At 43.4% G+C, this 25,302-nt stretch overlaps 1 protein-coding gene across 1 annotated transcript; it reads left to right on the top strand.

Moving 5' to 3' along the window:
* The first annotated feature begins 13,609 nt into the window (after positions 1 to 13,609).
* On the top strand, positions 13,610 to 25,095 carry LOC117052218 (histone H2A.V). The gene is made up of 5 exons (XM_033159002.1): positions 13,610 to 13,753; positions 19,269 to 19,346; positions 22,301 to 22,414; positions 23,763 to 23,892; positions 24,763 to 25,095. The coding sequence occupies exons 1-5, from the start codon at positions 13,751 to 13,753 to the stop codon at positions 24,822 to 24,824; spliced, it is 387 nt and encodes a 128-aa protein (XP_033014893.1). The 5' UTR covers positions 13,610 to 13,750; the 3' UTR covers positions 24,825 to 25,095.
* The last annotated feature ends 207 nt before the right edge of the window (positions 25,096 to 25,302 follow it).

The raw sequence follows: 25,302 nt of genomic DNA, 5'->3' as shown, positions 1-25,302 counted from the left end.
GGTGTAGTGGGAGGGGCAGGGGGGAGCATGGCCCTGGGTGCAACCAGTTGCCCCCACACATACGCTGGCTTTCCACCCCAGTGAAGGCAGGAGAGCAGCCCAGGCCTACTGTGAGCGGGCATGGAGGGAGGGAGGCAGGCAAGCGGCAACCACAGCATGGCTTGGCCTGGCACTCCTCTCTGTGGGCATTGGATGGATTTGTCTGCCAAGGGTCACATTGGCCAGCTGGGCTCCCCACTGCGTGGTCGAGCAGGCTGCGCAGTGTGGCCCCACATGACTCTGGTGGGGGGGAGATCGCTCCAGTGGCAGCTTACCTGCCCTGGGTGCCACCCACCCACACTATGCCATTAAAGGAACCTTGGCCCTTAGGAGTTGGCTCCTGTGCCTTCACCGGGCTGAGAAAACCTCTCAATCCCTATTTTATTTTATTCTTTGGTAGATTTACAAATATAAAAGCCCACACCAATAAATAAATTTTAGAAAGGGGCAAGATGCACAAAGTGGACACACAAAGCATTCTTTTACAAAATGTCCTCTGCCTGCCCCTCAGAGCCAGCACATTATCTGAGGCTGGGCCTTGGCCTCTCCTGCTATGAGCTGCCCAAAGGAGGAGGCCAGCAGCGGCAGTCATGGAGAGGCTATGGAGAGGAGGCCACAGGGTGCTCCCTCGCAGCAGCAGCAGCAGCAGCCGCCACCACTGCTGCCGCACCAATTCCTCTTCCTCCCTGAGCTCAGTGGCAGCGGGACTGACAGGGAGAATAGGGCACCCCAGGACTGTTACGGAAATTACCGGGTCGAGGCTGCTCAGCTCCCGGTCCTACGGAGGAAGCCCGTGGTTCGCTGCGGAGGCAATGGAGACCAGCCGGAGATAGGAGCAAAAGCAAAGGAGTTTATTGCGCAACAAGGTTCAGGAGGATCCGAACCCCGAACAAAGGGTGTCATGGACTTTTAAAACTTCCCGCAATTGCCCAGAATACATTGCAAAATACATCACAGTTACGTCAGGGAAGGGAGGGGGAGAGAGGAGGTTCTAGCAAGATTTACATACAGGTAAACAAGTTTTACATATCAGGAAGGATGGCAGGAACCGGTGAATGGATTTAGGGTGGGTACAATATACATTGAGAGTTTCCACTGGGAGAGAACAATAGGAAACTCCTGAGAGGATGTCTGCTACCATGGCAACTGATCGGAGGGTGCTTGGGTGGATTACCGGGATGGGTGCATTTCCTCTTGCACCTGGATGAGTACGTGATCGCTCGCTTAAAGGATTATGAAAGTCACTGAGATGGAGGTCAGAAAATTATACAGTATCAGAATAATAACCTTCCGATGATTGGAGGATGGCGGGGACTGAGGGGCTAGAAAGGTTATTTCCTAAGGAGAAGATAGACACCAGATTCGAGCAAATCGGACATTGCATTCAGGAGATATGGATTTTTACAATAATAAACGTTTTGAGCTGTCAAACCGGCCACCCAGAGTCCAAATTGTCCAGTTGCTACATTGTAACAAGTTATAATTAATAACCTCCCTTGCTGGATACATTTTAGTTTCAGTTCCATTGTTCTCGCAGCAGGGAGCCTGTCAATACCCACTTAGCGTGCAATCAAGTGTGAAGGTGTTGAGTACATCACAGTAGCTGAGCTGAACGTTCCATTTTGCAGGCTGGGCTGAATGCATGCTTCTGATTGGTGGACTTGCCGTTCATTGAGAAAATGGAGGATACGAGGAACGTTTGACAGGAGCGCTTCTCGGAGGCCTTTCGGGGCGCATATCGGGACTTTTGAGGGAACCCTTTATCGCGAGGGTTTATGTGGGTGCTTGTGCAACTAGTGTGAAGGGGAATGGCAGGAACAAGGGGGAAGGGGCGCCCCGCTCATCGTCGGGGGGGTTTCGTGAATTTAATAGTCCCGCACTCGCTAGCAGGGAGACATAGAGGTGGGGGAAGGTGACGGCTGGAACTTTTCCCTATCAGGACCAAATCAGAAGCCAGGATGCCTTTCATAATTCTATGAGTTTCCCTGGAAAAAAGGATACTTGGAGGGTATGCAGTCATGCTGGCTGGGGCTGCTGGGAGTTGTAAGCCAAAACATCTGGAGGGCACCTGGTTGGCAAAGGCTGGGTTAAAGCCTCTCGCTCAAAGACAAGAGAGCAGCTGTTTCCCCCACCCCACATGCCTTCTCCCCACTCCTTGGAGTTAACCTCCCATGTTCCCTTATATGCTTACAACCCACTGACTTGTTTTATGGCCTTCAGAATACCAAAGTGGAAAACAACACCTCCACTGAGCTGCCTCAACAGGTGTTGGGGGGCAGCCGTGGAGCAAATGTCTCTCTCTCTCTCTCTCTCTCTCTCTCTCTCTCTCTCTCTCTCCCTGCCTTCCACAGAATCCAGAACTTCACTTCCGCTTCGCTTGGGCTTGGTGGCCTTTCAGCTGCTCTTGTCCCCGCCCTGACCTTTGATGCCACTTTGGGCTTTGCCGCAGATACTGGCTCCTCTATCAAAGGGGCAGGTGCGGCAGAATCCTCTGAATGCAACCTATTGTGAAGGCCTCTGGCCCGACAGCAAGCTCTGGCAGGATGCACAAATGGAATGAGCCGCAAGTTATGCAGGCGGGTTCCACAAGGCAGGCTAATGTCAGCTGGGAGAAGAGCTTCGGACAGATGGAAGCTCACCATGGCGGTTCAGTATTGTTATTTCCTAGTGAATTCTCTTCAGCTCTCGTGCAGGGGTAGAAACTGACTTAGAATTACTAGGCTGCAAATCCTGTGCCCATTTACCAGCAAGTAAGCTGCACTGAAATCAATCTGTCCATAATTTATTTACTTAAGACATTAATATACGAAAAGTCATTCACATTTCTAAGCAGTGTACAAAAATGCAGACCACAGAAAATGAAACAATAAAATAAAATGTTTATCATAAAACTGAGCACTATCTTCAAATGCCTGCTGGAACAAGAAAGTCTCAGTCTTGCACCCAATGTTCAGCAAGAAGAAGCGGGTCTGTCTGATCTCAGTTGGGAGAGACTTCCACCTGCCTGAGCTCACCACGCTGAATGCACAAATTCTAGGAGTTGTGAGCCATACACTTCACTTTGAGGGACCACCAAAAGAGACTCTCCGCAATATCTCAGTGATCGGGATAAGATATAAGGTGGTCCTTAAGATATTCTGGAGCCAAATTGAGAAGGGTCTTGTAAAATTAATACAAGAACCTTGAACCTAGCCCAGTAGCAAAGGGACCTGCTTCAGAGCAGAAATGCTTAGGGCTGCACTGTTAGGACTTTGCACCTGCAGAGTCTCATGCTGCTGTTGAGAATTTTTGCCTTGAAAAGGTTAGCAATGGAGTGAAATAAGAGCTGACACAAATATTTGCAAGTGTGTGAAACTTGCTGAAATTTCTAGTTTTGGTCCTCATTTCAAACTCAGCATTTAACTTCGTTTTTTGAATGTGAAAATTAGCTTCACATTAAAGTGCTTTATACTTGTTAGTATTGTTCAGGCAAGCATCAAATATGAAATGTCATAAGCTGTCAGCTGCCAAGTATGGAATACTAAGGCATGACATCTATCAATTTATACCCGGCATGGTAGTGGTAGTGGTCAGAGTGTCCGACAGAGGCCAGCTTCAAAACTGCACTCATCGCTGTGTCTCAGCCAAGGGTGGTTTTGAGGATAATACGTGTGTGAGAGGGAGCATGTATGCTACCGAGGGCTCCTGGGAGGAAGAACAGGATGCAAGCATAATTTTAAAAAGACCAAACTTGGATGGTCTCATGCCCTTCAGTTTGGAAGCAAATGGGGCCATGTGCTTAAAATAAGCCATAAAACAAAGGCTGACACTGTGGGAGCCACCGTATACTTGCACTATGGCTCTGGGAGTGACTGCGCTGGGGGGATGGAGGTGGAGGCGGAAGGGCAGGGAGACAACTAGAGAGTGGAGCTGAAAGCCACCACTTTCCCTTTTAAGAAAAGATGTGTTGGGAAGTTGGCAGCATTGACACAATGCTATATACAATCTGTATACAACTACTCCACTTGGATCAGGAACAGATTGTGATGGATACAGCAATGGGATTAGGTCATTTCACTTGTATCTGACCACCCTCCCTCATATTCTATTTATCATGTTAGGGAGGAGACATGACTGCATCCACTGCATATCTGCACACATACATTAATTGATCTAAATATATGCAGGCAGAAAATTTGTATTTATTAGCCGAAACAAAATTAAAAAAAATCCTTCCAGTAGCACCTCAGAGACCAACTAAGTTTGTTATTGGTATGAGCTTTCGTGTGCATGCACACTTCTTCAGATGGTTGTGCTATCAAATGGTATTAAATAGCCATGAGACTGGGCATTAAAGAGCCCAGAATCAGTTGGGAGACCAACACCTGTACCCCAGACCACCTACCAACTTGAACACCACTTCAGCTAAAATGAGAAACAAGGCAGTCCACCTTCAAACCAGTGCAAATGAGAACTTTTTTTTTTGTTAAGTTGTTCAATGTACTCATGGAAATCAGAATGAATGCTTGTCGCCTAACTGCTGTCTAAACAAAACAAAAGCTCAGTAAAAACAGGCTATAATCTAACATCCACATCATCTCTGTGCAAGGAAACGATGAGGAACACGGAATAAGATGGTCATGTGAGGAGTCGTTAATGGTTGTGGCATTTGTAGCTTATTTGTAATGCAAATAGACAATCTTGAAAATATGTGAATACTTCTCCCTCTAGTGGCTGATCCAGGTGGTTGTATAATTATTGTTACCCGTGTTTCTCCTAAAATAAGACACCGTCTTATATTTTTTCCCCCTCAACAAAACACACTATGGCTTATTTTCAGGGGATGTCTTTTTTTAACCGCATCGCATCAGTACGCTGCATAGCCACGCCTCTCCAGGCTGTTTTAATGGGAGGTGCTGCATCACTATGGCTTATTTTTGGGGTATGGCTTATTTTCGGGGAATGGCTTATATTTTGCAAATGCATAGAAATCCTGCTATGGCTTATTTTATGGCCATGTCTTATTTTAGGAGAAACACGGTATTTGCAAAATAGTGTCATACTACAGGTAGAGACCATTTTGTGTGGGTGTTTCGTTCCTGGCCCCCACATTGTTGGTGGAACATGCATAAGCCCAGCCCAGCGTCTTATGCCCCACCCCACCCCTGTTCTGCCCTCTTTTGGTTCCAAAAGGACCCACGTGTTGGCTGTCACGCATCAATTGAACGCACACAAAATAGTCACTACCTGTACTCAGTGTTTTGTTCCATTTCCCAAGAAACTCAAGACAACATACAAAGTTCTCCCCTGCCCATTTTATCCTCCCAACAACCCTTTGAGAAAGGCTAGGCATAGAGAGATTGTCTCACCGGCCCAAGGTCACTCAGGACTGGTTGGGTCTTCGCTGAGTGGGGAATTGGAATCCAGCTGCTTATCCTTGGCTCATACTCTCACAAAGCCTTTGCCAACCGGGTGCCCTCCATGCTGGCGGGCTGGGGTTAAGGGACTGCCAGTACTGCAGACTGAATGGTCGAGTGGGCATATATAGGGTAAGGCAATTGTGCAAGGAAACTGGGAGCAAGCTCATCTGCAAGTCAACAGGGGCTCAGGTCGAGGTCTTTCCTGACAGCTGTTCCTTTTAGCTAAAGATATGGGGAGTCGACTGATCCTGGGGCTTTCTGCAAGCAAAGCATTTGTTCTGTTACTTCCTCCCCATACAATGCATATCAGTGTTTAGAAATAAATTAAAAAATTAAAAAATTGTCCAGTAGCACCTTAGAGACCAACTAAGTTTGTTCTTGGTATGAGCTTTCATGTCTCTAAGGTGCTACTGGACAATTTTTTTAATTTTTTATATATATTTCTACTACGTCAGACCAACACGGCTACCTACCTGAATCTAGAATCTTTAGGATATGCAATTATTTATCCATTTTTAAATACCTATACCTCATCTTTCCACTTAAAGAAAAGTATTCAAGGTGACTTATGAAGTACCATTTGATAGCACAACCATGATTAATAAAAATTATCAATTTACTCGATCTCACTTTAAATTTCTGAAGTGTTGATTTGCCCTCTAGTGGACAGATGTACAATAGCACCTTATCTGAAAGGAGGAGAGAATTATTAGGAAAATTTGTGACAGCTCAGAAGGGATAGAGAATGACTACATTAAAATTAACATAGAGGGACGCGGGTGGCGCTGTGGTCTAAACCACAGAGCCTAGGGCTTGCCGATCAGAAGGTCGTGGTTCAAATCCCAGCGAAGGGGTGAGCTTCCGGGTCATGTGGCCAGCATGACTAAGCCGCTTCTGGCGAACACCGTTTACCTTCCCGCCGAAGCGGTACCTATTTATCTACTTGCACTGTGTTATAACAACTGCATGCTTTCAAACAGGTTGGCAGGAGCAGGGACCGAGCAACAGGAGCTCACCCTGTTGCGGGGATTCGAACCGCCGACCTTCCAATCAGCAAGCCCTAGGCTCTGCATATGGGTCATTGTGTCCATGGATGGGTCACTACTCTGCACTCACCTCCTGCTAATCAGGAGTTACATCCAAATGAGTGACATGCCATAACAAAGGTGCTTGGTGGGCTTCCTAATTTGGTTCAGAAGCGTGTTTCATCGATCATAACTTGGGACACCCTCACTATTAATGACTGCAGAAATGCAAATACGTCATATTAATGCAACAGCAACATAGCCATCCTATGCTTCCAAGGAAGACCAACACTTCAGCAAAGTGGTCTGGACTTCCGGCGAGGACGCCATCGCGGGCGGTCGTGGGTTGCCTCGGCAGCGAGGCGACCCAGTCCAGCCCGGGGGTTGGAGCCCCACTACCGCTAAGCGGGGCTCCGGTGAGGCGCGGGAAGGGCGTCCCGCGCCTCGGGCTCCCCGGCGGGCCCGCTAGGCTCCGTACCCTTCCCTCGTTCCCCCTGTAAAGGGGGAGTGGGGGTGAAGGGACTGCGGAGCTGGGCCATTAGGGGACATGCCTCAACCGGGCGGAGAAGCGGCGGCCGCCGCTCGCGACGAGCAACATCGTTCTCCCTTTAAAAGATGAAAGGAAAAGAAGCCCGGTGGCTGTGAGTACTTGATTGGATTAACTTGTGGAATTTAATGATCCGGGAGGTTTCAGGGAAAGGAAGCCTGCCTCCCTCCCTTCGGTGGCAAGAAAATAACGGTTTTTTGATAGACTGCTGTTACAATGATGGTTACAATGTTTTGATCTTTGGACAAGTGAGACTATTCAGATCTCCCTTTGGGGAGGAAGATAATGGAGAATATCTCTTTTTAAAGTTATGGTCTTTGCACCCTGGTTTCAGGGAAAATGGCTGCGAAAATCTGAGTTGGAGTGGAAAACTACTGGCATTAAGATGGAAAAACACTGAAATAGAAACTGAAATTTGACACCTATGCCCGCTTCTACCATGTTGGGTTTTGTTTTTGAGCTTGTTCTGAACTCTGGATTAACTGATGAACAAAGGATTACTTTTCTGAGACTGGAACTGCTTAACCAGAAACTGATGGTCTTGAACTGGGACATGAAGAAAAATGTGCTTCCCACAGAGGAGACCTTTCAGGTTATTGATACAATGGAAGAGAGCCTTGGCAAAAAGCTGAAGGGAATGATTGAAGAACAGAGTGAAATGGCTTGGCGACTCCGGCAAAAAGAAACGTCCTTTGGGGGTGGCAGACCCAGGACGGTGAAGATTGTTATATCCAACCCTCGAGGTGAGAGCTCGGGAGTGATGGGCAAAAAATTAAGATGCTTACAAACAAAAGAAGAATGCAACATTGAACCGGAGAAGCTGGAAGAAGAAGATGAACTGTGTACCCTGATGCTCGATGCAAGGATTGTTGTGGACTATGTCTGGATCTGTGGACTTATAAGAAAAGAGGACAATTTGAGGAGCGGTTCCGGAGTAAGGTGGAGAAGGACAATGGTTAGAGGGGGGATAGGGTGAATTGTATTAAGGGTAAAATATAAATGATTTGTTATGGTACCCTGAAATAGGTGTGTCAAGATATTAAGTCTTTTTAAATAAGAAAAGGGATATTTTGATTTTTTCGTTATTAGCAGCAGTTTAAGGGAAAGAAGAGGTGTGTTTTGTTTTGATATAAGAATAATATGTTAAGAAATGAAGTTTTGTTATCAGTTATTATGAAGTTACAATATGATTTGATTTTATCCAAGATAAAAGTGAGATACTATTGTAAACTAAAAAATAAGAATTTAAGAAGATTGTTTAGATTTGAATTTTTTTAATGAATTTAATTTTTAGAGAGGTGAAGTTATTAAAGTAGAATTTGGATTTGAAACCGAAGGAGAGAAGGAGGGGAAGTCAACCGTAAAGATTCGGAACAAGAATTTTTTTGTGTGTGTGTGTCTATTCAAATAAGAAAAAGAATCTTTGGTATGTTTGTATTTGTTTTGTCATAACTGTGGGTGGGTAATTGTCAGGGTTAATGTTGGTGTAGGTGTAGGATTATTCTTTGTTATGAAAAAAACCAATAAATTCTTTATTAAAAAAAAAGACACCTTTTGCTGGATACATATTTGTTCAGAAGTAAATCCTGCAGAACTCTGCACTCCTTAGGCATGGCTGCTGGGAATACGAATTTTCTGGGCATAGTGCTTTCCAGAGTGTCCCAAGCACTTTGCTAGTATACTATCCCACCTTTAAATTGTTGCATTTTTATTGACGCAAACCACCTCGTGAGTTTCCCCCTCCATGGCAGCCTGTAAATATTTCTTAAAAATTAAAAAGTTGAGGTGCTGCTCTTCCGTGTTTTTAGGAAGCTTTGCAAATATTTCCTTTTATAATTGATTTGTTATAGAGTTGTTGTTTTTGACAGAGCTGGACAGAACAGGAGGTTGTAGCATAGTTTGTTTGGTTCAATGAATTAGTTTGAATGAATTATTTACCCTTTTTAGTTTTATTTTTGTTGATGTGATAAGCTGTCATGATGTGCATATAGAAAGTTGGCATATAAACAATTTAACTGAATAATAATGAAAAATAAAATATTCGCACCCTGTGCATGTCGGGCAGAGGCTAAGAGTTTTACATCACCTCTGAAGTGAGGTGAAATTCAGGGTCTCCCGATTCCCAGATGTCCCTTATCTGGCAGGGTGATATAGTGGGCAGAGCATCACTCTAAAACCTGGGAGACCAGAGTTCAAATCCCCACCTAGCCATTAGGGCGGTTCATAAAAAACTTTCTTTAAAAAAAAAAGTCTGCTCCAAAGGTCTTATCTTACATCAATAGGGATTATATAGCTATATCTAAAATTTCATGCATATCAGTTAATATCTTGACCCTACTCCACTGAATTGAAATTTCAGCCTTCGTGACATAGGAAAACGGCCAAGTAAACAGCTAATTTCGTCACTTTATGACAAATTCAGCTTTATTTTGCAGGAATTGCATTTTTTAAAGAACAATAAAAGATGCAGAATACAAATTGATAGAACACCAGTACTTTAAAAAAAAAAAACTTTAAATGATGATAGTATTGACATTTAAATCCAAATGTGACTCATACGAACCTACGACAATTATTTGTACATTTAAGCAACTGGATACATGAATATTGAATACCAACTTTTATTATGACATAACTTAATACTAATAATGACATGTAAAGTTACATTTACATTACTTCAAGAACAAATAAAAAAAAGCTGTGAATGTGAACTATTTTGGGACAAAATCCTTCCTTGATTCCCGTTTCGGGTATTTGGCCCAATTCTCCTTTGGTGTCTTTATAGTTGCATCATGTCACTTCATACCAACTACATTCTGGCTTGTTTTTGTCACCTCCTTGACAGCTCTCTCCACCATTTGTGTGTGACACTTAAATTTAGGTCTTAAATCTAAGTCTGAATTATTTGCAGGACAAATATCTTCCTCTATTGTTTCAACTTTATCTTCACCAGTCACCAGTATCAACATTATCGACAGCAACAATTTGAAAGTGAGATTCTCGTCGTTGTGCAGCCCTGGTTCCCTCTGCTTTCTTACTTGACTCTTTCTGCTGTTGTTTCCTGGTAGCCTTTATCCACTGTACTACTTATGTACTACCTATGGTCATCTTCCAAATAGATCGCTGATCTTTGAGAAATTCACTATCTTTGGCACATTCTCATTGTCAACAACTTCAAACAAACAGGAAATTCCTTTCAGAAACACATCTTTCTTATTTTTGAAGAAGTCTGAAAGATCATAGGGATTTGGACACTTTGAATTCTTATACCTTCTGGCAGCTGGTATTCTGATTATGCTTTGACGCTTTTCATACACTTTCATACACTGTTGGTATGGATGCACGTTTATAAACACTTTCAACTTTCGACACAACAATCTCTGCAATAATAAAATTGTCTGGCTCCTTTTTTGCAGAGTTTTTAATCATCCATTTTTGTTTCTAATGCAAGAAGCACTTGGCAATATCCAATTCTGTTGGAAGTACACTCACAGGCAAATCAGCCGGCTGACCAAACGCCAGTTGATCTGTAGATATTCTTGTGGCTATTGATGGTGAAGCTGCCATTATCTAATAGTCTATTGTTCTCACTCCTTAAATGTCTTTCACTTAATACTGACTCCTCAGACTCTTCAACCAAAATATTAGAGTTGCACACCTGTGAACAAGACAGATTATTAATATTTTGAGACATAATAAAAGAAAACCATATATTGAAAATAGCTGGGATAAAGTAAATCATATTCAGCATCTTTTATTGTTCTTAAAAAATGCAATTCCTACAAAATAAAGCTGAATTGGTCATAAAGTGATGAAAATAGCTGCTTTTCCTATGTCATGAAGGCTGAAATTTCAATTCAATGGAGGGTCAAGATATTAACTGATATGCATGAAATTTTAGATATACTGTAGCTATATACATGTAATCCCTATTGTAGTAAAATAAGACCTTTGGAGCAGGCATTTTATTTAAAAAAGAAGTTTTTTTTAATGAACTGCCCTACTAGCGATGAACCTCATTTGTGACTTGGGCCACTTGCTCTCTGCCTAACCTACCTCACAGGCAGGACTGGTGCTAGGGTTTCTTGTGCCCTAGGCAGACCACCTTCTGGTGCCCCCCGCCAAAGCCTGCTTTGGCGGGAGGTGGGGGTGATGGAGGGGCAAGCAGCAGTTTCTCCACTATAGCAGAGAAGCTGCTGCTCACCCGTCCTGCCCCCCGCCAAAGCCTGCTTTAGCAGGAGCCGGGGGGTGGTGTAGGGGGCAAGCAGCACCTCTCCGCTACAGCGGAGAAGCTGCTGCTAGCCCGCCCTGCCCCCGCCAAAGCCTGCTTTAGCAGGAGCCGGGGGGTGGTGTAGGGGGCAAGCAGCACCTCTCCGCTACAGAGGAGAAGCTGCTGCTCACCTGTCCTGCCCCCCGCCAAAGCCTGCTTTAGCAGGAGCCGGGGGGTGGTGTAGGGGGCAAGCAGCACCTCTCCGCTACAGCGGAGAAGCTGCTGCTAGCCCGCCCTGCCCCCGCCAAAGCCTGCTTTAGCAGGAGCCGGGGGGTGGTGTAGGGGGCAAGCAGCACCTCTCCGCTACAGAGGAGAAGCTGCTGCTCACCTGTCCTGCCCCCCGCCAAAGCCTGCTTTAGCAGGAGCCGGGGGGTGGTGTAGGGGGCAAGCAGCACCTCTCTGCTACAGCGAAGCTGCTGCTAGCCCGTTCCCCCCGCGCGCGCGCCCAAGCCTGGCCAGCGCCCCCTCCATTTTGGCGCCCTAGGCAATTGCCTAGTTCGCCTTAATGGACGCACCGGCCCTGCTCACAGGGTTGTTGTGGGAATAAATGGGGAGAAGCATGTGTGCACGCATATTATTATTCCTGTAATAAAATGACCAGATACCTTTTCAGCTCACAGGATGCCCCACTAAGCATGTGTATGTATTACCGTGTAAGGGTGTTGTTGTTGTTGTTCAGTCGTGTCCGACTCTTCGTGACCCCATGGACCAGAGCACGCCAGGCACGCCTATCCTTCACTGCCTCTCGCAGTTTGGCCAAACTCATGTTAGTAGCTTCGAGAACACTGTCCAACCATCTCATCCTCTGTTGTCCCCTTCTCCTTGTGCCCTCCATCTTTCCCAATATCAGGGTCTTTTCTAGGGAGTCTTCTCTTCTCATGAGGTGTAAGGGTAGGAGAGCGCAAAATATGGTCTGAAGCTCAACATAAAAAAAACAAAGATCATGGCCACTGGTCCCATCACCTCCTGGCAAATAGAAGGGGAAGAAATGGAGGCAGTGAGAGATTTTACTTTCTTGGTTTCCATGATCACTGCAGATGGTGACAGCAGTCACGAAATTAAAAGACGCCTGCTTCTGGGGAGAAAAGCAATGACAAACCTAGACAGACAGCATCTTAAAAAGCAGAGACATCACCCTGCCGACAAAGGTCCGTATAGTTAAAGCTATGGTTTTCCCAGTAGTGATGTATGGAAGTGAGAGCTGGACCATAAAGAAGGCTGATTGCCAAAGAGTTGATGCTTTTGAATTATGGTGCTGGAGGAGACTCTTGAGAGTCCCATGGACTGCAAGAAGATCAAACCTATCCATTCTCAAAGAAATCAGCCCTGAGTGCTCACTGGAAGGGCAGATCCTGAAGCTGAGGCTCCAGTTCTTTGGCCACCTCATGAGAAGAGAGCTCGAAGCTACTTGAGTTTGACCAAACTGCAGGAGGTAGTGGAAGACAGGAGTGCCTGGCATGCTCATGAAGAGTCGGATACGACTGAACGACTAAACAACAACAACAAAAGTCTCTCTCACTTGATGCTACACCCGAGTAAAGCCGAATCGGGCTGCGCCGGAGGCGATAGGCAAGGAGAGCCACGTTTCCTCAGAAGGAACTTGGTGGGGCTTCCTTCCATGGAAGAATGCGCGGCAGGGGGAGCTGCTGCTGCTGCTGTTATTGCATTTCTACTCTGCCCTTCATCCAACCAAGGATCGCAGGGCGGCCTACAATAAGAGACCGTTACGAAGGGCTCTGCAAGGAGCCCGCGCGGTCTCCTTCCTGCGTTCGCCTTGTTTGTGCAGTTTTTGGCGGGGGGGAAGTGGAAGCGCCTCCTCTTGACGTCCTCCGTTTTCAGACGAAATAGAAGGCGCGATTGTCTTAATGGCGAGACTTTATGAGGTCCGCAGGCTAGAGACCCACCGAGCGCTCTCTTCGAATATGAGGGAAATAACACCCCCCTCCCCCGCGCAGGCCGCAATCTCCATTTTTCTCTCTTCGCGCAAACAAACAAGCAGGGGCGGGGGAGACAATATGGGCGGGAAACTCTCCTTCTTCCCGATTGGTTCAAAGTGCTGTTACTCAGTTGATACCGCCTCCTGTACGACCGTTTTTGTCGTTTACTGGTCAAAAGGGTAGTCACTCCACACACTTCCCTCCTACGCGGAGCGACGCCTTGTTCCGCCCCCTTCGCTCTCTACGTGCCGTGTGCAAAGGAAGAGGGGGGTGGGTGGTTGATGATTGTTAAAAAAAAAAAAAAACAGCCGTTAAACGGACCGTGGGGCGGAGCTTGCGCGAGGAAGTAAGAAGCAGTAATTGGATTGGTCAAGGCGGGAGGTTCAAACTAGCATGGCTTGCCCTGATTGGTTCGCGGTGGCCGCGGCAGGCCAGGCTCCCTCCTCGCGCTCAGGCGGGTTATTGTCTGTCGACTTTCTGAGGCGGCTCTAGCTCGGAATCGGGACCGGTCCTCACAGGGCAGCGACGGAACCATGGTGAGCGGGGAAGAAAAATAAGGACGCGGGGCAGGGTGAAGCGAACCTTGTGGAGAAATAGCTCCGGACCCCCAGGCAGGAAGACCTTGCGGGGTTCCGACTTATTTCCAACGCCGGCGCTAAGGGAAGGGTGTCGGGGGCGGGGAAGGACCCGAGCAAGTTGCGCTCCCGGCTTCTCCTGAGACGTCCTGGAGTTGGGATATTGAGGCTCGGCAAACCTTCGCGTGTCATGGGGTAGGGACGCGTGACCTGGAACCCCCGTTGGTAAGGGCTGGTGGGGGGAGTGAGGGATGACGCTGCTGCCTGCCTTTATTTTACGAGGCGCCTTGGAAGCCCCGCCTCCGTCGGGGCCTCCACGCTTCGGAGTGTACCTCGTTTTCTGGTGGAGGTGGTTTTTTAAAAGAAAGGTGTGAACGCGTGTGACGCGAGTCTCAGGCGGATACTCTTGGTGGTGGCGAAAACAGAGCCGGGCGGAGCAACTTCCAGTGTCAGGCATGTGCGCGCTTGGTGGCAAACCGGGGTCTGCCTTGTGTCACGTGTGAAGCCTGGCTCTGGGTCAGGGAGGAATCTTGCGGAGCATGTGCCATCTTCACTAACGGAGCGGGCTTCTCCCGTCCCAGACGCGCCAGAGGGCCTCGTTGCTTCTCCAGGCAATTGGAGGTGGTAGGTGGCAGCTGCCAAGCGGTGCCACCAGGCCGGCTCGTCACCACCTCCTCGCCTCTCTAAGGCACATCTGGGAAGAGATTTCCTAGCAACGTAGTGCTGTAAACGTCAGGCGCTCCGGATTTATTTCCTCACGCGGGCCTCAGCTTGAGTCTGACGGGTCCCGCCAGAAGCGGCTCTCGATGTGACAGCCTGGCGCACTGGAGCCCCTGCCTGCCACTTCGGGAAGTGGCCTTTCTGCTCCTCCCCCCTCGCCAAGTCAACGGGGTTATAGGCGAATGACGTCTGAAGATGTGCTGCCTTCCAATGCAGCGTGAGCCTATGCATGTTTACTTAAAAGCAAATCCTACTGGTTGCAGGGGACTTAACACCCATCTAAACCATGTTTAATTGGCGCTAAGTCCAGTTGGTCTCAGTGGGACTTAATTTTTATAAAACCATGTAGGATTGGGCTGCAAATGGGCAGTTGACAGTTCCTGCAGGCTAAAGAATAATTTTCACTGCTAATGTGGTTGCAATTCTACTTTAAGGTTTTAGTTTTCCAAGCAGGAATTTTGTTAAGTATTTTACTTAATGGTAAATTCCAGTGAGCAGGTTAATAGGTAAGGAGTTATCACTTCTTGCTTTGGCTGCAAGTGACTTGACCTGTTCTCTATGTATTCAAAGTTAATGTAAATTATTAAAGGATACAAGATAATTTATATATTCTTATAGTTGAATGCCCAATAGAAAAACATTTTAATCACAGTTATTTACATAATAAACCTAATGTAGAGACTGTCCCAATAAGGTGGCACTGAAGTTTGCCTGTCCAGTTTAAAAGCTATGCATGTAGAGCTTAAAAGCTTTTCTGGAAAATTTGGCAATTATTATTCATTCTGCTCAGTTCTTCTATATCACTTGGATATATCGGTAACTTAATATATTTCAATTTTACTTTACAAGTTACAGTACTCAAGTTTGATATAGCATTCTAAATTCTAAAGAAATTACTTGCAGAAATGAGCAGCTTTTGTTAATGTACTGTCTGCATGCAGTTAGCATTGTGTCCTTAGAGGAATCTCAAGTAAGATTCCAGCTGTGTTGACTGTTTTTGTCTCATAATATAAATATAATCTTAAGCATAGCTCATAGGGAGCATTGCCTTGAACTTGGGGCAGTTTGGACTAAACAGGCTTAGTACTGACAGTCTGATCTAAGATCTTATCTTTCTACTTCATCATAAGCTTACCATAGACTACAGGGCTCATCTTTTTTGGTGCAGCTGATGTGACTGGGTAAATGGTTAATTCAACCACTGAATATAATGTGACAGAACTGATACTTGGCAAAAGGTTTTATAACCCATTGAGCCTGACTTTTATTACATAATTGGCTTTCATTTTTCTTTAAAATACTATAAACTAATAGTAAAGTCAGTCTTTGAGCAAACTGTAAGATATATTTAAGACATTTTTTACTCTGCCTTTTGACTAAACATGTTTAATACAGCTTAAAAATAAATTAAATTAAATAGTCCAATACAGACAGTATAAAAATAGTAAAACAGTGAGAAGTGAAACCAACACCAGGGGTTTAAAAACTAGCAACTTAATAAGGTTTAATCTGGTGATAATTTAGTTCCAGGTAAGCCTGTTAAGATATCCATTATCTTAAAAGTAAAGGTACCCCTGACCATTAGGTCCAGTTGCGGCGACTCTGGGGTTGCGGTGCTCATCTCGCTCTATAGGCCGAGGCAGCCGGTGTTTGTCTGCAGACAGCTTCTGGGCCATGTGGCCAGCATGACTGGCAAACCAGAGCAGCGCACGGAAACACCGTTTACCTTCCCACCAGAGCGGTACCTATTTATCTACTTGCACTTTGACATGCTTTCGAACTGCTAGGTGGGCAGGAGCTGGGACTGAACAATGGGAGCTCACCCCGTTGCAGGGCTTCAAACTGCCAACCTTCTGATCAGCAAGCCCTAGGCTCAGTGGTTTAGACCACAGCGCCACCTGCGTCCCTCATCTTACACATCCTCTAACACATAGCTTTGCTTGCACAAAATGCATTTTGTCTCAACAGAAAATTCAAATTTAGTTTGAGAAGTCTTGGGAAATATGGATATAAAATATATAGCTTATTTTTTTAAAAAAAAATGGAGACAACGGAGCAGCAAGACATTAACTGCAGTTAAAATGCCCAAACAGTAGGCAAGGTTCTCAATATGTGCAGGTGTTTACATGCAACACTTACCCATATCTGAGGGTTGCACAAAAGTGATTGTCAGGAATGAGCAGCCTGTGTCTGTTGGTTCCCATCAGCCTCAGTCAATATGACCAATGATCAGGGAGATGGGAATTGGAGTCCAACAGCATCTGGAGGGCAACAAGTTCCTAATCCCCTGGTTTATGCAATATGTGAGCATCTCAATGCTGTGTCAATAGCTTTTGAATAGCTATTTGTCTCAGGTTGTGAATATGCCCCATTGAAACAAGTGTTTTTCTTGGTGAGGGTTGTTCAACCTGACACGGAGGTAACCTGAAATGATTATTGAATGAAATTGTCTTAAATCACATGTTCATAAGTTTCAGTAGCACTTAAGTGAACACAGTCTAGTTACAGCCATGTTGTTATAAGGTACTGTATTTACACGAATCTAATGTGCCATCGAATCTCATGCTCACTTCAATTTTCAAAACCTTGAAACCAAAAAAGTATTTGCTGGTGAATGTAAATGTGCCATCAAATCTCATGCACTCTCTAAATTTTGGAACATACAGGTAATTTGGTAAAAAAGTGTGCATTATCTTTGAGTAAATACGATAAAATATCTGGTATTATCATTTGGCATCTGTACCACTTTTCCTTCTTCAATAAAGTAGATAAAAATAATTTCCTTTGCTAAAGATATATATGCGTGTTCAGTTAGATTATTTAGCTTGATGGGAGTCTCTTAATTGGCTTATCAGTACATAACTTGAGTGTTAGGGACCCAAAACCAAGTCCACACCTGTCATTGCTCCTGGTGTGGTACCAGCATAGATGTGCTGCCAAAGGTGGAGAAAATATATGGTTCTCATCCATTTCTTCCTTACAGAGATTGTGATACCCCTTTAAAGCCTGTTGGTGGTCAGTGACACCCTTCATTAGCTAATATTGGGGGGAAAACCTATTTACAGTGCAGCAGCTAAAGCATATTTGTAGGATCAGATTGACTGTTATACCTTGTGTTTTTGAAGTACATCACTGGCAGTGTATTTGACATACAGATTCTGATTCATTGTATGTAAACCTTCACTTGGTCCTGTCTTAGCTTTTCTCCTTTGACTACTATCCGGATAAATGGCATGAACACTATTAAGTTAACTCTGGTGTAGGCCGTATGTTCTCTTGTTGGCACTAGAGTTTCACATTATAAAATGCCCAAATTATTAACATTCCTTAAAATATAGGGTCAAAACCAAGTAGTCTATAAATTATTCACTTTCCTTACTTTATTTAATTAATTCAATGTATAAGTTGCAAAATATTTTCTAGGTGACTGAAGTTCATGAATGCAACTCTACACTCCTCTTGGCACTTGTGTGGTCTGCAGAAACGTAATAAAAACCTGGATATTTTACAGTGTAATCCTATGTATTTTTATTCAGAAGTACAGTGAGTCTTTAAGTGTTCAGTAGACCTTTTTCCTGGGCAAGTGCTTAGGAATGTAGCTATTGGTTCAGCTTGTGAAAAGAGAGTTTATAGCTTTCAGGATTCCCAGAAGCTCTCTGTGCAAACTTAATTTGATTTGAGTATTATAGCACACAACTAAAGTCAGCTTATTTGTGAGCAATATTTTTAATCCTGAAAAGTGTGTATAATCTAAAACATTTAGTTTTCAGGATTTGAAACATCCTAGAAAATATGTGAAAAAATATGCAAATCAGTGTAGTTTGCATTAAAAAAATTCTGATGTCCCAGAGAGACAGCTAATTGAGCATGTTTATTTCACTTGCATTTGGTAAACAAAGCAAAAAAACAACAACTTTGAAACTGCCAGACTTACCTAATAGCATTTGTAGTTGGCAACTACACTTTGTTACTATTCTAATGAATTTATAAAACAGAAAACTTTCTAGAAAATTTTCCGTCCCACACCACTGAGATGTATTAAAATGAAAAACTCCATATCGGCCTGCTCACACCTGTGTTTGCAAACCACTTAACAGCTTTACATGATCCTTATGCATGAGACCATTTGAATGTGCTTTTCTGTGAACTAGGCTTCATGTAGATACAGCCAATAGCTGTCATTCTTATAATTACAGTAGCACTTCTGGGACTACCTTAATAATGTTGGCCACTGCAAGTTGTATCCATGAACATGAACATGTCTTCATATGATCTTGCATGTAGAAAATAGCTGCTGGCATGTATAACATTTTAAATTTGTAAATCACCTCTTACGATTTGGTAAAGGATGGTATAAAAATCCCCCCCAAAATAAATTAAATAAACTAGGATTGTAGCCCTAATTAGATTTAGTTAAAATGTATTTAAAAGTATGCTTAGAATTGTGGCGCAATAGCTTGTATACTCTACATATTGGCATATTTAAAAGCAATTTAGAGTCTTTAGGTTCTTTTAAATTACTGTTGCCCTCTTGCACTTGTTTTAACAGAGAATGACCTGAAGAACAAAATTGCATTCTAAATATTCCATCAAGACTGCATGTTTTGAATTTATAGGAGATCTATAATTACATTTTTTTACCCCAGCAACCATGTATTATCAACAGTGGTGATAAGATAGGATTTTTAGAAGCTCTTCTCCTTTCAGCTGACATGTTCAGCAGTAGATCTCGTTCATGTTTTTATTTCTTATTTAGGCTGGAGGCAAGGCTGGCAAGGACAGTGGAAAAGCTAAGGCAAAGGCAGTGTCTCGCTCACAAAGAGCTGGACTTCAGGTAAGTTCATTCATTGTAATAACTATGATGTATACTGTACTAGCAATCTTCACATTTTTGTGTTTTAATATTATAAACTGCCCTGTGATCCTTGGATGAAAGGCAGTATTATTATTGTTGGTATTATTATAGTATTATTTATTTCGTTCTTGATACTTAATAGTGCTAGCATCTCACCATATACCATGCACCAATCTGCTTCATTTCTCTTTCTGCTTATGTCTTTTTCCACATTTTGTTCTCATAATTTTTTATACTTTCCTTTTCTCTCCTTCGGTATCATTTCACCTCCCTATTTATTTCTGTCTCCCTCCATCTCATCTCACCTTACCTTGCTTTCTTCTACCTTGTATCATCTCTAATTCAGTTCTGCATGATTCTTGCTCCCTCCTAACATCAACTTGCCTGAAATAAAAATGGACAGGATTTCTGGGAAAGCTTTACCATGCTTAGAACCTAATATAGATGGCAGCTGTTATCTGTTGCCCCTTAGTTGTATGATGAAGTTTGAGGAACCTCCCTAGATACTCCCACACTGAAGAAACATACAGTTTTAGTTCCTGAGGGTTCCTGAGAGTTAGCAAAAGTTTTGTCATTTTATAAGTCTTTCAAAAATTCAACTAAATAAAACTAATTTTCATTCCAAATCAACCCTGAAATATTAAAGTTGTAGTCCTGTGCATGCTATTTGAAGGTAAGTTCCATTAAAATAAGTGGGCCTTACTTCTCAGTAGACATGCATAGAAAAAGAAGAAGAGGAGAAGAGTTTGGATTTGGTATCCCGCTTTATCACTACCCGAAGGAGTCTCAAAGCGGCTAACATTCTCCTTTCCCTTCCTCCCCCACAACAAACACTGTGAGGTGAGTGGGGCCGAGAGACTTCAAAGAAGTGTGACTAGTCCAAGGTCACCCAGTAGCTGCATATGGAGGAGCGGAGACACGAACCCAGTTCCCCAGATTACAAGTCTACCGCTCTTAACCACTACACCACGCTGGCATAGGATTTGTGCATTACTTTAATTAAAAATAACTTGGTTCCTGCTTCCCTGGGGAGCTGAGTCTCCCTTCCCGTTACTGCATTTTTTGTCACCTTCCATGATTGCCTGTCTTTCCCTCTCTCACAACCACCTGTCTGTCTGCTCTCTCCTTGTGCTCATTTCCCTGAAATCAAATATCAGCGTCGTAAGGCAGTTCCATCTCTTATAAGAGGAGGAAACACAAATCAGACCATCTGCACATTAAGCATTTTCTGGCAGGAGTTACATGATGCCCCCTTACAGTCAATTGACTTTCAGCCTGGAACTTGACACTAGTTCTCTGGTTTCTGCCCTATTCAGATTGTTAGGGGCATGCTGTTTAAGCTTTGGCCTAAAAGACTGTTTCTGGTATTTTTAACACCAGGTAGACGTGTCATGGAATTGAACATGCTTTGAGTAGCTAAAGAGATACTGTGTTTTGCCCTAATCCTTAATGTAAAGTGCTCTGACTACAGCCTTTAGCTATATTCAGTGTAAACTATCTTTCCTAAGCCAAATGAGCTCTTTACTTCCCCCTTGCCGAGATCCAAAAACTGATAAGGATAGGTCTGGTACATCTTGGATATCTAGAACATTCTGAAGTTTTGTATTGACCACACCTGGGTTTTGGTGTGGTGTTTTGCAATACTGTACTGTAATACAGTATTCAGACAAATCTTTTGACAAGCTCAGTTTTGGCAAATGGTTTCATAGAATGCATCTAAGTATCAGAGTAACAGATACAAGATAATTACCTTAGTAGCCTCCAGGTAATATTCCTGCCATGGACATCTGTAGAGTAGAAACCTGGTGACAACCTGCACATCATTAGACACCTGAGTTTTGGCAGACACAGCCTTAAATAATAGCTAGAGATACTACCATCCATGAGAATATCTCATCAGAGCTGCTGAACTGATATGTGGAAATCTTGTTCACTTACCTATAAATCTTGTTAGGAGCAAGACCTAACCCACCAATATCTCATTTGGAGGCCATGGGAACCAATTGAGTCTAGCTTTGTAAAATGCTAAATGAGCTCTTGGGAGCCGTCATCTTTTTGGTCATGTTTTGCCTGTTTGTTTAAATCATGTTTTCCTTTCTCCAGCTTGTTTGCCATTTTGACACTTTTTATAATCCTAAGTCTTTTACTTGTTTGACTTGTCCATGTGCTTCCTATGGCTTTGGCAAATAAGCACCCTTCCCTGTGAGAAAGTTATAATTTTTCCTGCCTCTTCAACCAGAAGAGGCAACTCTTCTGTTTTGTCTCTTTCTTCTGCCCCCAACTTCCCACTCCTGGCAAAAATCTGTTTTTTGTTGAGTTGTGTGTTTATTTGAGGAGAAGTTAAGCTTCTTGTATTAAGAAAAATAATAGTGTGTCTGATAGGTCAGTTGCAGGGACTTTGTTGTCCTTAATCTTTGCCAGTTATTTGAATGCTTGCCCTATGAACTTCTTTAGAATTTTATTAAATTAAGAATATAATACCATATACACTGTGGAAGCTGTTACACTGCCTTAAGAATAAGACACATAGCTTACTTTCTAGTGCTGAAAATTTGTTTTTACATTTATGAATGACCTCATGGAGCTCAGTACTGGTTTGCAAGCATTGTCAAGAAGCCTGGTGCCGGGCAGTTTGGCCTGTGAAACCCAGCTTGAACTGCAACACAGACCACATCACTCCCTTCCATTTCCAGTTTGAGATAATGCAGTGCAAGAACTGTGTGTGACTTGGCATTTGATGACCAGTCTGTTAAAAAACAAAACTGTAACTCAAATCCTGACTCTAGTTCTATTAGATGAGGTGCCTGTATTAAATGCACCCTCTCTCTCTCTCTCTGGAAATAGTTCACTGAACCAGATGTCAGAATTAATTACCTTTGGAAGAGCAGTGTTGGCTTTGACCATGTATGCTGAACAGGTCCTTCTGCTTTCAGTTCCCAGTGGGTCGTATCCATAGACACTTGAAGACTCGCACCACAAGCCATGGACGAGTTGGTGCTACTGCTGCTGTGTACAGTGCTGCAATTCTCGAATATCTCACTGCTGAGGTATGTTCTGAAAATTGATCTTGTTAGACTACATGATCTGAATGTAATCAAAGACCCAGATAATAGATTGGTCTGTGGAGCCTGGCAGGAACCTCCAGAGTAGCATAACCTAGCTGCTCCTGCTCTCTTTAAAAACCTGTGTTTTAGCTGCCCAGATCAAACAATTCTGCAAGAGCTTTAATGGTTAACATACTCTCTTGATTATGTTTTCTCTCTGGCTTAGTTTTTTGCATGGTTGAATTTGGGGTGAGTATGTGTTTCTGCTAAATCCAGAAAAAAAGAATTGCTTTCTTGGCCTACACTTTTAATTTAGTTGTTTACTTCCCATCTAACATATTCCTGGGGTGGGGTGGGGTGGGGTGGGGTGGGGAATATGACACACATTAAAACATTGTGAGGAATAGGGGTGTGTGGGTGTGAGAGAGATAATAAAATGAACTTGTGCCTTTTAGGTAAAGACAGAATCTGACCCAGAGGTTATTTGCAGTTCAGAACACTTGATACATTTGTATCCTGAATATGAAAGCAAAACATTTTATGGGAAAAGCTCACTACCTATGGGGGAAAACATGCAGCAAGGGGTGGGGAACCCTTTTCAGCTCAAGAGCAACCTGAGCTGTATTTGCCAGTGGTGGGTGGGGGCCAGACAAAAGTGTGTTGTGCAAATAATGTAAATTTTACATGCTGTGACACCATCATCTAGACAAAAAAGAAACATTATCAGAATTCAAGGGCATATTCCAGTCAGGCAAAAGCACTTGAGGTACAAAACCAGGCCTATGAGGGGTGTGACCCAGGAAGAATTGCAAGGGCCAGATCTCTATCTGGAACTGATGCCCCCCACCCCAGCTTAAACTGACTTGTTTGTTTAGAATACTGGTCCTACTTTATAGCCCCCAAAGGCTCTTAAAGCGGGGACTCCATGTGGAGTCATAAGCATAGAATTGTAGGGTTGGAAGGTACCATGAGGGTCATCTAGTCCAACCTCTTGCAGTGAAGGAATATTTTGCCCAGTGTGGCTCAAGATTATTCAGGCAGCACTGCTGCCCTCATCCTTGACCTTCCCTGATCAAGAAGAGAAATAGTTCCCACCAAAATCATCTGAGGCACCAAGGGAGTAGGGCTGAGCCTGCTGGATCATCTTCAAGGAATAGTAGTAGATTGTTGTTTTTAAAAAAGAAAAAGAAAATTTAGTTTTAGGTACCTGGGCTTTTGCCTTGAATCTACTAAATGTATGAAAAAAGTAGTCTGTTTTGCAGTTTGTAACTTAGTTTTGAGTATTTTCAGTATTTCACTGTTCAGTATTTTCCTAGGAGGCTGACATACAAAGCTCTGTTTCTTCCAACAGGTTTTGGAATTGGCAGGTAATGCCTCCAAGGATCTCAAGGTAAAACGTATCACTCCTCGTCATTTGCAGCTTGCTATTCGTGGTGATGAGGAATTGGATTCCCTTATTAAAGCTACCATTGCTGGTGGAGGTATGTAGTATTAGAGCTTCTGGAAAGCTTGGATATGAAAAGTATATTTGGAGACAGGGTGGCTGAACTTCACAGTATCCCTTTAACTACTCTGCAGGATGTTATAGATAAGCAGTTTTCCAAGTGATAAGTAGAATCATGATATTCTTCTTACTTGGATTTCTGATTATGCCAGGGTGTGTGGAAAACTGCTTACCGGTATTTTGCTTGGCAAAATGTTACACAGTTGATTTACGTTGTAGTTGCATGTACTGCCGTGGAAAGTTCTTATCACTGTATGAACCAAATGGGTGTGGTTTTTAGTTTGCTGACTTAGTAGCAGCTTTGATAGTGATGGGTTCTTGTATTTCATCATGACTACTGTACTAGGTGAATCTGGTATAGAGTAGGTCTCCTGTAAACTGTTTTGCACCATCTGTTGTTGGTGAGCATTCTAAGCACTCCTCCCCAATCATTTATAACTCTTTAATTGAGGCTCCAAACCAGGCCAGGGAATGCAGTTCTGCTTCTCAGTATGTCCCAGTAAATCTTCACATCCATCTTGGTATAACATGAGGGAACCTAACCTGAAGAACACAATCCAGATTATTCCCTCCTTCTCCCCACCCCTCACCCCAGAGTATAGTAACTCTGTGTGGCACGATTTAGTTGTCTTTGTAACAAGAAAATGAGGCCTTGAGTCAACATTCGATCTAATACAGCTACATAGCTACATCCCAGTTCTCTTTGTGTGTTCAGGTGGATTTTTATTGAAGGGTTTGGTAAGCATAGTTCTAACAGAGTTAGCAAAATATGTTATTTGAGCATGTATTGATATGAGTGCTGAACTATTGTGTATTATTCAGTTCTAATCCATTATTCTCTTTATAGGTGTAATTCCTCACATCCACAAGTCTCTGATTGGAAAGAAGGGGCAGCAGAAAACTGCATAGAGAGGAGTTTTAAACAGCCCTCTTCCTCCCTGTCATTGTACTGTAACTGGGACAGAAGAAATATGGGGATATGTGGAATTTTTTTAAAAAAATAGTTAAATGGAAGAGCATAGACAATTGACTGTAGACTTAAAACATTTGTATGTTCTTTAGATTCAAAGTTTGACACAAAAGTACCTTGTTACGTGGCAGCAATTTGTGTGTTGATTGGCTAGGTTTCTCCCATGTGTTTTATACAAAAATGGAACTGATAAAACCATTTTTTACAAAACTTGTTCTTGTGTATCATTCTGGGGTAAAAGGGTCATTGCAGCAAAAAGATCAGTGTCCTAATATCCTATTAGAGATTTTAAAATAAAATATTTCCAAATTATAGACTTTAATGGTGGCTGTGTTCATGGTTAACTTCTGTGTTCTCTACCTGTAGCTGATTGATATTTATCTCCTAATACAGCTACCACAATTATCTAAGTCCAGC

Source organism: Lacerta agilis, chromosome 8, assembly GCF_009819535.1.
Source record: "Lacerta agilis isolate rLacAgi1 chromosome 8, rLacAgi1.pri, whole genome shotgun sequence".
NCBI classification, from domain to species: Eukaryota; Metazoa; Chordata; class Lepidosauria; order Squamata; family Lacertidae; genus Lacerta; species Lacerta agilis.
This window is presented reverse-complemented; position numbering and strand designations above follow the sequence as displayed.

Coding starts and splice junctions, on each gene's coding strand:
- LOC117052218 (XM_033159002.1), top strand. Junction 22,415..23,762: donor TCGAATATCTCACTGCTGAG/GTATGTTCTGAA, acceptor TTCTTCCAACAG/GTTTTGGAATTGGCAGGTAA. Junction 23,893..24,762: donor AGCTACCATTGCTGGTGGAG/GTATGTAGTATT, acceptor TTCTCTTTATAG/GTGTAATTCCTCACATCCAC.